At 37.1% G+C, this 12,604-nt stretch overlaps 1 protein-coding gene across 1 annotated transcript in view; it reads right to left on the minus strand.

The window, feature by feature from the left end:
• Positions 1-660: 660 nt before the first annotated feature.
• TES (testin LIM domain protein) overlaps positions 661-12,604 on the minus strand; it is a 56,095-nt gene continuing 44,151 nt past the window's right edge. Inside the window, exons 3-7 of the mRNA XM_037836333.1 lie at positions 9,047-9,299; positions 7,822-8,157; positions 6,716-6,931; positions 6,141-6,299; positions 661-1,935 (exon numbers count right to left, since the gene is read on the minus strand). Of these exons, the coding sequence (XP_037692261.1) occupies positions 1,747-1,935; positions 6,141-6,299; positions 6,716-6,931; positions 7,822-8,157; positions 9,047-9,299 (1,153 nt within the window). The 3' untranslated portion in view covers positions 661-1,746. The remainder of the gene's footprint in view (positions 1,936-6,140; positions 6,300-6,715; positions 6,932-7,821; positions 8,158-9,046; positions 9,300-12,604) is intronic.

Raw genomic sequence — 12,604 nt, forward strand, 5'->3', positions numbered from 1 at the left:
GCCATGGCTGGGGAAGGCATGGTGCAAGGGAATAAGTGTGTATATCTGTATATTTAGTGAGTGTGTGGGGGGTAGAATTGAAGGGTAAGCCAAACAAATGGGCTGAAAAAAAAAAATCAAATTATTCTGGGCATATGTCAAAGGAAACTGCAACTCCCACTACAATAGAAATATTTTGGGCAGAGAAAGAAAAAAAAAAATCCCATGGTCTGCTAATACCGGAATAATGAATCTTGTAGTATTCTATAGTTGCTTCCTTACTCACAAAGGTTGTCATGAAAAAAATTAGAATACCCAACAGATAGACTTGCAATTTGAGTATAAGAGTAATTCTTGTTAGATTCACCTGAAGAGAAACTAAAGTTTTCCCAAACTTCAATTAAAATGGCATCACCCTCCCCTTTAGAAAGAAAACAAACTCCTGCATGACCTGAAAACTAACAACGGAAATACTCTGATTTATTCTAAAACTTCATAAACACTTATCCCTTCCTCATAACAAAAAGCCAAGTTTCTGTTCTGTGCAGTCAGAAGCCTTCTTTCTTTTTGTTAGGGTAGGTTTTATCCTTGGCAGCATTGCCCCCTGCTGTAATATATGCTTAATCGCAGAAGTACTTTCTGCTCTCAGATGAAAAGGACATGAAAGAAAATGTACAATTATTGAAGTGAAAAAAGACTTTTTATTTTGAAGAATAATATACATAGCATTCATTCCATTTAATTATCATAGTGCATAGCTATATAGGGAAATATAAGGGAAAAATAAACAGTATAAATGCCTAAGGATGGAAGTATACAGATGAAGACATTAATAAATCCATGAACAGGCTTAGAAGCATCATGGGACAGTATCCATCAGAAGACAATAGAGCCAGGCAAAAAAATCTATCTGAACCATGGCAGGCACATGCAATCAGTTATAGGTTATAGTTTCCTGTGTGCAAAATGTATACATGTTCTTTGGATTGAAAACATAATATAAATGAGTGGCATGACTTATGTCCAAACCAAATATCTATAGAAGTAAAAAGTGTGGACATTATTATGCCACGTGGTAACAAAATATTCAAGGCCACAGATGGAAGTTACCAGCTTAGAAGGAGAATACCGAGGGGTAGGGCAAATGAAAACAAAAAGAAAAAAACGGCATTTAAAAGATGCTACTTTTGCCTAAACTAGGATAGTGATGTATAGGCACTAAAATGGTAACAGCTATACACGATCCACCACATTTCTATTTTCCCTGTCAAAAAGAATTTCCTGTCAATCATTACAAAGTTCAGTGAATAAGATGAGGCAATAAATGTAGCATCTTGACACCAGGGCAAATTTAATTTCCTTCTCATTTTACACATGAGGGGAAAAAAAGAGTATAGAAGTAGAAATGCTCAGCTTTCTATTCATTATACTAACTTTTAAATGCTTTTATATACTGTGTTTGGCACAAGGGGGATGGGGATATAAGGATTAATTAAAGCTTCCAACTCAAAGATTTTATATCTGGAAAGCAAAAGAAAGATAACATTCTTTACCTGTCTTTTCAATCAAATGCTTAACATAGGTTTTTAAAGTTGAGATGAAAAAATTGATACGGAAAAACAGCAAAGACAGATGCTGAACAAAATCTCCTGGTTTCCCTCATGGTTTCTTTTTTCCTTTTATTATTATTTTTTTCAAATTGCATTTTACAATAAAAAGCAGACCACTTTAGATAGCTATGGCTCAATAATGCTCGGCGCTCTCTCCTTAAGACATCATCTTCTTACACTCCACTGAACAGAAAACCATCCCTTCCACTGGCATGAACTTCTGCCCAATAAGACACTTGCTGCAGCAGGAGCAGAGAAAGCACTCTGTGGATGCGTGCCAGCTGAAATTGTTATAGGTCACCCGCTGCACTTCTGGATCAATGGCATTGTGGCATCCTTGACACACCTGTTAAATAATCATACAAATAAGAGGGTAAGTGAACAAACAAGGACAGTAGCATTTTCATTTGAGAACAAATGGAATATGTTTCTTCATATGATAAAACTGAGAATGACAACCTTAAAAATATACAACTGAGGATGCTCTTCTGGTTAATGTTTTTAGCCAATGACTGTTAAAGGAAGTCTAGATACTGAGCACTGTGAGAAATAATAGGTGAAAGCCCCTGAAGGTCTTTCTAATTTGATGCTTATTAGATAAAACTATGATGTTCAAGACGGAAAGTCTTGACAGTGATTTCCAAAATTATGCATTTGAGTCTAGCATATTTTATTAGATTGGATATCAGTAATTATAAAGAAGTTGATAAAATTATTTTTCCTCATTCATTAAGGCTTTGAAGTGGTAATTTTATTAGTCTTACCTATGACACATAAGATTATTACCACTAATTTCTAGACAGTAATAAATGACAATCATGTTCAAAGTAATTAAGGATTCAATTAAAAATACTGACAGTGTTTGAGAATAATTATAGTTTGAGCTAAAAATATAACTTGTAGCTAACAGGCTTCCATTCTGATGGAATAAGATCAGTGACGATTTATGTATAATCTAATATTATAGAACATTAATACTTGCAATTCCCCATGCCAGTTTATATGTTGTATATAAATATACGACACACATATATATACACACACATATACATACATCATTTTTTTCTTGGCTGAATATATGTGTGAAGAAATTAAATGAATATCCCTTTATACTATAACAGAAAACAAACCAATCTGAGACTTCCAAAACACTGGAAAGTCCATATGCCTTCTGGCTTGTAAATGTTCTGAATGAAGGTGACTAACTAAAGTTGTGTTTTAAACTTTTTTATAACAAGTGAAGAAATCAACAAGATTGCCCGGTATTGGATGACAATGAATATCTTCAGTGTTAACCCCGTTCCCCACCCAGGTTCTTACTGTGTGATTGCTAAGAATTAATGAGATAAGGAAGTCGGGGGTTGAGGCGCTCATTTAGCTCATTTGAAGACAGCTACTGGTTTAAGCAGTGAAGTGAGGCCCTGTTACAAATCTATTTCAGGCCACAATATACCCTCCAAATTTTTAAAGAGCATATTCTAATCATAGAGTTTCTGGGGGCATAATTCACAAGTTGTGTCAACTGAGTCTTCCTTGGGAAGCAAGGGAGATATCTCTTTGCATGATCACGTACACCATTCCTGCATATAGCAAAAAGGTGTGTTATAATTACACACACATTCCTAATTTGTAGGTGTATCATCCAAGCAATCACCTTTTTCATATATTTTTATAGCTTTATATTGCATTTAGGATTTATCCTTCCTAGTTTTCTATATTTCACATTACCTTTTCTGTAATTTTAAGCTGGTTTGTTAGCCATTCTCACTGAATTTTTTATTCCCTGCTTTTAGACTGTGATCTACCGTCTTTTTCTTAGCCCAGTAATATTTGTGGATCCTTCTGTAATTTTTTTAAAAATCATAAATTTCATTTGCATTTAAAGAAATCACTGTTCCATTATACATCAAATTAAAGAAATTACTTCATTATAAAATAGCTAATAAACACACTGAATGGTACAGAGAACTTAGGTTTCATAGTTTCATAAAATGAAATACCATTCATCCCAAAGTTCAACATCTGATCCTAGGTGATACCCACGCTTCTCTAGTTCTTCATAAACCTGAGAGCTGCCCAGGCCTCGCTCAGGTCTGGTGGCTGCAGAATTCCACAGACAATGTGCTTCGCTGCTTTCTACTTGGCATTTGATCTGCCTGTATTCTTAAACCTCTATTATTTCAAAGAGTTTTTATTTCCATCAATCCCTCTTACTTCATTTTATTAGTATACAAAATGTAAGAAAGCTAATGACACTTGCTGTGAGGAGCTCCTTGGCAGGAGGGTCCTGTGGAATCACATGGATGTGCATTTGGGGGGTGGCCATCTGAAAACTGGAATTCCAGAGACCATGCAGAGAAAAGCTTGGTACATTTCCTTTATCCTGTTTCTAGGTTAACTTTTTCTCAGAAATGTCCTATTTTGAAATTGAGTTCTTAACTTCAGACCTAAAAGTAACTTGTTTTTTTCTCTCCTTTTCTTTAAGAGATTTAAGATCATGCCATGAGCTAGATAATATTCAAAATTTTACATCATTTAGTATGCCACATGGTAGTTCTCTTTGCCATAGCCTGTTTGTTCAGGCAATGGACAGATATGCTTGTTTTAATAGCAGGCAAAGACAATGGCATATCTTCCTAAGAAAATAATCTTTCTGAAAGAGATCACACTACACTATAAAGCTAAATAATCTGGATATTCTCTTATTTTTTCAATCATATATGTGGTTATTCCCCTCCATTGATTAGATACAATGTAATGGAGAGGCGCTTATAACAGTTCAACCCAGCAGTTTCATCTGTTGTAACCTTTACTCAGTAAATATTAATCAAGTTCCTATGTTGTTCTAGTCTGGGGAATATAGCAGAAAACAAACCAGACAAAAATTTCCACCCTTGTGGAGTTAACATTCTAGTCCTTGAGACCAAGTCTCATATCCTATTATAAAATACACATTATGATAATTCTCTTCTGTAAATAAACTGTCGCAAGGGTATTCATAGAAGGAGCTTTTATCTAAATAATATGTCAGGCCACATGGTAATTCAACATCTTCGCAGGTATGAGGAAGGTCCATGTTGACCCCAAAGGAAATGAGAAATACAAGGAATACAGGTTAATCACTCAAATGTTTCCTAGTGTAGGCACTGGACTAAGGTATCAGGGAAGGTGTTCTGGAAAAAATTAAGCATAAACTAAGTCTGCAGGAATGTGCAGGCATAATCAAGTAAATCAGCAAATGTGAGGGCATAGCAGACAAAGGAATTACTGTTAATAAAGAACAAAGAACAGGGTGTAACTAGAAAATGCAGGTAATTTATGTTGTAGAAATATATGATTTAGGTTGGATAACTAGTAGGTTGGATAACTAGTAGAAGTGGCTGTAGAGGAAAGAAGGGGGCAGATTACAAGTCTTACATTCTAGGTAGGGAATCTTGACTTTATTATGAAGATAATGGGCTGTAGTATATTAATTAAAGGTTTAATGATCACATTTGTGTCTCAGATCATCTTCTATCAGTATGGAAGACAGCTTTTGAGCAAGATGAAGGATGGAAGTGAGGAAACCAAATTTGAGTCCACTGCAATAATACAAATCACAAAAAAAATAAGGTCCTGAAGTAGAGTACTTGTAACTGTGAAGATCTGAGCTATACTGATGAGACAGATTTGATAGAAAATTGTTGATTATATCTAGGGGCAAGGGTAGAGGTTGAAAATTGGCAACTGACATCAAAACACGTTACCTTACTGCCATAGTATCTGACTCTTAGATTTGTAAAAAGAGGTAATTTTATTCCTTAGCCAAGAGTCTCCTCACTTGATAGCTCAGGGGGACATTTAACTTGTCTGTATTTTCTTGCATATAAAGAAGTCAAAGTCTATCTTTTTAATACCCCTGTCTTATAAGCCTTACCATACATGGTCAACTATTTTTTACCTTCCCTTTATCTAAATTGCCTATCTCTTGGCCCACATGCAATAGCAGCTCTGTGTAAGCAGGGCAGAACCAAGAAAAATGTTCTCTCATGTTAAGTACTTGAATGTCTGGCCCACTCAAATAAATTTAAATAAGCAGGTGAAATTTTGTTACAATAAATCACTTCAATAAGGGTTAAACAAATAGGCACTACCCTATCTCCAGTTAGCAAAAAAACAAAGTCCCAGTGGATAGTCCAGTAACATGAACAGAAAACATGAACGCTTAAATACAGCTCAAGACATGACAGCCCCTAGATACCTTTATTTAAAGGGAATCTGACCTGTAACCATGAGAATAAATCAACAAATCTCATTCCCACTAAAGAAGTTTTTAAGTGGGGGTTTTATTGTCAAACATGATTTATAATCTATAATGCAAACTGCACAAGTAGAAATCTTGTGGTAGCTTCTGGTCATTGCATGTATTGCTTTTGAATTTCTAGGACTTTTAACACCCCATGGTAGGAATCACATGCTTCCTATTCTGTTTCCCCTTTGTAAGATGCCTAAATAGAAGCATAAGCTGAAGTCATGAGGTCGAGGCAACCATATCGCTGGAAAGCTTCTCACCACAGCATGATTCTTCACATAGCATGGCTTGCACACAGGCTTCTCATCAACCATCACGTATATTTCCCCAGCTAGGATGTTGTCACAGTCAAAGCAGCAGAAGTGTTTCAGATGCCAATTCTGGTTTTCTGCCTGGGTATATTCATTGCTGAATATCAGCTGGGGAGAGGACAAAAATAAGTTGAACCACGTATTTTCCTTTTGGCTACAATGACAAAGCTAGGTTCCTTAGGTATTAGGGATTTAAATATCCAAGTACGTCAATATATTTTCTTAGGTTTTGAAGTCTGAACAATGGTAACCTAACGATCAAACTTAGGTAATCATTTAATGTAATATAAATAAATCTTTTGTGTTTCTGGACATTCTTTCATTAGTCAACACAATGAACACAGATACTTAGAATGAACGAAATTAAAATTACTTTCATTAAATGTCTTTGGATATAAATAAAGCAACCAATGTTTGGTCAGCTCATGCTGCCTTCTTTCTATGGGTGGCCTGGTTATGTTGGTAAGGGGAACATATGGGGATAAAGAAAGGAGACTGCATGTAGGTGGCCCCAGAGAACACACCTCATCACAGCCAGCACAGCGGGGTTTCTCACTGTCACAGTAATGTCTGCCACAGTATAGCTTCCCATTCTTCCAGAAGTAAATCATGTCGACCAGGAGTTCAGAGCAGGTGCTGCAGACGAAACAAGCTGGGTGCCACAGTTTATCATAGCCAGCCCTCTCAGCATAGACGGCTGGGTCACCTTCCTTCATACTCAGTTTACAGCCATAGCAGGACTGAAAGGGAAGCCATCCAAAATTAGGTCATCATATGACTGGCATTTCTAATCATCAGCTTAGTAGGAACACAGGTAAAATATTTTCAAGAGAAATAATTTCTATGAAATTAGGAATTTGCCCATGAAGACAATAAGGTGTTAATATTCCCATGGAACTGAATCTCTGGGTTTTCTCCAGGCTATTTAAACCTAACTCATGCTCCTGATGTATAAGCAGAGAACTGCTTCCTAAATTAATGTAACTAATAGAAAAGGCTAATAGTAATTTTCACCTCACTTTTAAGTATTTCCTCAAAAATGAATAACTTGTAGCATATTCTCTTTTTGTAGGACTAAGCCTAATTGGTTGATGTGCTAATTGGATATATCAGAACTACGTTATAGTAAGGTTAGTACTTTTATTTTGTTCATCTGTCACAATTATCTTCTTCCCTCAAACCACAGAAAAAAACGTCAACTATATTTCCCTCTCTATGGAGACTTGGTTTTTTTAATGATTGACTATATACGCATATGCATTTGAATTTGAATTTTAGGCACTTTCTCACAAGAAAAATTGAATTGACTTAATTTATGAGGAGATAAATTAACAAAATTATGTTTAGTAAATGGAGTCCAGATTAGTATGTTATATTCCAGCACAATGCCAATGCGAACTACTGTGTATACATAAAACTCACAATTATCCTTGGCAATAGATAATGAGAAAACTTGGCTTTAGACAGAAATTTCAAGTGTGATGACTCTCTAAAATAAGCCTAAATTCAATTTATTTCCCCCACACACTCCCTTTTGGAAACAGAGGAATGGCCCAAAAAAGTTTCAAAAAAAAGGTTAAGAATCTGTAAAATACACAAATTGGGCCAAGAATGTGACCTCTATACTTACATACTGAGTTACTTTGTGCTTGGCAGATTTGTCTTCCACGGCCCCTGCTGCTGCTGTGGTGCTTCTATCCCCACCAGGGATGCAGATTCTGTTGGGGGCTTGAGCATCCATCTCAGAGGGAAGTTTGACGTCTCCTACTCCCAAAGCCTCATTCTTGTATTTCTTCACAAACTGCTCCATCTCCTTCACCTCTTTGGGGGACAGCTCATGGCACTTCGAAGGGTCCTGATCATGCTCGGGGAGCTGCTTTGCCAGCTGCTTCTTCCGGTACTGTGCACCCTCCGAGCCTGCCACTGGCTGCTTCTCCTTGGGCAGCATCTGCATATACTGCCTGGCCTGGACCACCAGGAGATCAGTGTTAAAGTGGGAGATGCCTTGGCCATCAGACAGTGCAACATTTTATAACACACATCAGAACCAAGTTATATAAGAAAGATGTCTGTTTTACCCATCAGTAACAATTAATTTTCATAATATAAATATCTTAAGACGTTAAAAATGACATACTAAATAGATTTGATTCAGTAAAAATGAACACATTCTTCTTGAAATTAAAGCTTCTTTTCAGTTTGTAAAAAGATGTACTGTTTACTTGCCCTAAATATACAAATGTACAATTGTAAGAGAACACCAATTTTTAGGTGTGCAAGTTTAAAATGACCTTGTGAATCAGCAGCATTTTCAGCATTATAAAAAAAAATACTAAAAGATTTGTAATCACAAGATTCACTTTAATAACTTAACTACCTTTTAAAAGACTTCCAAATGTCCCATCAAGCTGTTATAATAGTGGGAGGAGTTTGACACAAAACTGCAGATTTTTGCCTTATATAGTATAAGAAATAGCATTGAACATTATTACAGTTCTAAACAATGGCAGAAACTGTATTCTTTAGACATTCTTTACCATCTTCTTAAAAGAAATCTTCTCAAAAGTAAGCTAGAAGAGTCATTAGATTTATACAAAACATCTGCTTTTCAACTTATTATTGTCAGACCATATCCTCAAAGTAGTTGACTTATCTAGGTAGTCAGACAAATTCTATGAGTTACCTATTCTTACTTTCATAGGCTGTAATAGGATTTGGAAGTCAAAATAATGAGAGTCCCAGAGAAATAACAGACCTGGGGTGTAGGTGAAGTTGGTTAGGTCACTAAAAGAGTTGCCCTAAATAAACAGTCCAGGAACTTTAATAAAGGGACTCCCCTCCCTCTTATTATTTACCAGTGCCTGATTCTGTACAGGAGGAGCCCATTCATAGGTAACTGTGTTGATGGAGACATTCTTCTTGGCAGGAACCGGATTGGTCAGTATCATAACATTGCGTTTATACATGGGAATTCCATCTGATTTTAGCTTTGCAATCAGGGTGGTGTACTTGGTGTCTTCAAAAAGTTTCCCCACTTTTCGATCCTCTTCACTGCTGAGGAGGACATCATGCTCTTCTTGGCCACACTTGCAGTTACGACATATTTTTCTATAATTTTGGAGATAAGTAAACAATGATTAATGATAATTAATAATAATTAAGTCTGTTCCTTCCCTTTCAGTTGATAAAATACTTTTATACATATTCTATATAACAAACAGCAGTAAAGATAAGTCCTTTTGGGGGGGATACTAAGTAGCTATCCATAAATTTAAGTAAGAAGGAAAACACAAAAATGTACCTTCAGTTTATAAAATTTTGAAAAAGGTAGGATGTGACTAAAAGGTGCATGATCAAGGAACATGTCTGAGGGTAATCCAACCTGACCCTCCCTACTCTCCAATCAAAAAATCACAAACAAAACCAAAAAACGATCACAGTGAAGGTTTCATACTTTATTGACAACTTTTCATATATATTACCCAAGATTTTTTTTTTTAAGTGAGAGAGAGGGAGATGGGTATAAGCTTTTCCCATAAAGGCATATAATCCTAGATTTAGGTTTATAGCCTTTCCCATTTCTTTTTCTTTTTCTTTCCCTCCCCTTTCCCATTTCCCTTCCATTCTCCTTTCCTCTGTTCTTTTCTTTCTTTCCTCTCTTCTTTCTCTTCTTTCCTTCCCTTTCTTCCCCTCCCCTCCTCCTTATCTAACAAGATATATTCTGTTTATAAACAGGAAGCTTTAATATTATAGACATGCTAATTCACCTTGTACTGATCTATAGATTTGATGTACTGTCAATCAAAGTCTCAACAAGTTTTCTCATAGATCTTCCTAAAGTGGTCTTATGATGTTTATGAAACAAAGAGAATATCTTGAATAAAACTAGGGAAAAAACACCTTCCTTACCAGGAAACGACGGTAAGAATTACAGCAGACATCAGAAAAAATGGAAATAGTAAAAGAGTGAAGTAAAATATTCAAAATGTTGAAAAAAAAATAAAACCTTCAACCTAAAATTTGATATCCAGCAAAATTATCCTTCAAAATTAAAGGAGAAATAATAGCTTTCTCAGATAACACAATTGAGGTAATTCATCTCCAGCAGACCTGCCCTACATGACATGTTGAAACAAGTTCTTTATGCAAAAGAAAATGGTATAGGTCAGAAACTTGGATCTACATAAGGAAAGGAATAACATCAGAGAAGGACGAATGAAGGGAAAATAAAACATTTTTTTTCCTTACTCTTACTTGATCTAAAAATAATTACCTGTTGTGCCAGTTCGAATGTATTATGTCCCCCCAAATGCCATTATCTTTGATGTAATCTTGTGTGGGCAGACCTATGTGTTAATTAGGTTGTAATTCTTTTGAGTGTTTCCATGGAGATGTGCCCCACCCAACTGTGGGTGATGATTCTGATTGGATAATTTCCATGGAGATGCTGCCCCACCCATTCCGGGTGGGTCTGAATTAAATTACTGGAGCACTATATAAGATCAGACAGAAGGAGCGAGCTTGCTACAGCCAAGAGGGACACCTTGAAGAATGCACTGGAACTGAGAGAGGAGCTGCAGATGAGAGACAGTTTGAAGACAGCCATTGAAAGCAGACTCTTGCTCCAGAGAAGCTAAGACAGGACAAATACCCCAAGTGCAACTAAGAGTGACATTTTTGAAGAACTGCAGCCTAGAGAGGAATGTCCTGGGAGAAAGCCATTTTGAAACCAGAACTCTGGAGCAGACGCCAGCCACATGCCTTCCCAGCTAACAGAGGTTTTCTGGACACCATTGGACATCCTTCAGTGAAATACCCAACTGCTGATGTGTTACCTTGGATGCTTTATGGCCTTAAGACTGTAACTGTGTAACCAAATAAACCCCCTTTTATAAAAGCCAATCCATCTCTGGTGTTTTGCATTCCAGCAGCATTAGCAAACTAGAACACCCGTTTAAAGCAGTAATAGTAACAATGACTAGGGTGATTATAATAGATAGATAAGTGAAATGAATGATACTGATGCCATTAGGGATGGAGGGAAGATTTGGAAATACTCTGTTTTAAGGTACATGCACTAAATAAGAACTGGTACAGTGTTATTTGAAGGTGGATTTAGATTTAAAATGTATACTGCAAACTCTAGGGTAACCACTAAGTTTTCTTTAAAAGAATTATAATTGATATGAAGGAGATAAAAGAAATATGAAATAACTAAAAACAGAGAAAGCAGGAAGTAGTGGGAGAAAAAAGCAGCAAAGAAAACTTGCAACAAATAGAAAACAGCTATAAACATGATATTATTAGTCCAACTACATCAATAATTACTTTAAATGTGATTTGGCCTAAATATACCAATTACAGGAGAGAGTGTCAGACTGGATAAAAAAAATGAGACCCAACTATGTATTGGGGAATAAACAGGAAAGAAACCAACTTTTAAAAACTAAGATAGCTTAAAACTAAAGGGAGGCAGAAAGGTACCATCCTAACACTATTTAGAACAAAGCTGGAGGAGGGGGCAAGATGAAGGCGTAGAGAGGAGTGGAATTTAGTTAGTCCCCTGGACCAATTAATAAACAACCAGGAACAACTAATAAATAATTTGGGATAACTGCTGGGGGGGCAATCATGCCTGTCCATACATTGAACACCAACCTGGATTGGGAGGAATGCCTGAGACTGCAGAATAAAATCTGTAAGTAAAAACTGTGGAACCACGCTGGGCACCCCCATCCCCTACAGCAGGCTGAGCTGCAAAGCCCCACTGTGGTAGAAAGCAGCACTCTCCAAGCAAGCAAATATAGCTCAGCCCACCTCCAACTGGGGTTTTAATTAACAAATGTGGACTGCTGCATACAAGCTAGAGACCCCCACCAAGCAGACAGAGGCTTTTAGTGACAACTGGCCTTAAAAAACCAGAAGATTGATCTGTCCTGGGAGGGGGAGCCCAGAAGACCAGGTGCTACCTCTGGCCGATGAGTGAAACTGGGGGGCCGTGTACTGGCTCTAAAAGGGGACTTTCTGCCCCTTTTCCTCTCTCTCAACCTGAGGGGCTCAGTGGAGAGAGTCTCAGCCATTTTCAGTTCGCAGTGCTCTGACCCAGACAGGGATGGAGATAACAGAGTCAGGGGTGACAACAATTCAAATGCATATGATAACTCCCTAGGGGGTGTATCTTCCCTAAGAGGAAAGAGATGGAGCCCAGCTCTACTACTGGTCTTCCCTTCAGGACCAGACCCCAGAGCTTGGGGGAAAACAGCCAAAACAGAAACTAAAGGGGCCACACCTTCTTACACCAGTTGGGAGCAACAGGCTGAAAGGCGTCACCTGCTCAACAGGTTAGGAAAAGCACAGCAGCTAGAGACCTCACAGGTAAGTCTGTCAATCTCTAAGACACACCTGCAGGGAGG

This window comes from Choloepus didactylus, chromosome 5, assembly GCF_015220235.1.
Source record: "Choloepus didactylus isolate mChoDid1 chromosome 5, mChoDid1.pri, whole genome shotgun sequence".
Lineage (NCBI taxonomy): Eukaryota > Metazoa > Chordata > Mammalia > Pilosa > Megalonychidae > Choloepus > Choloepus didactylus.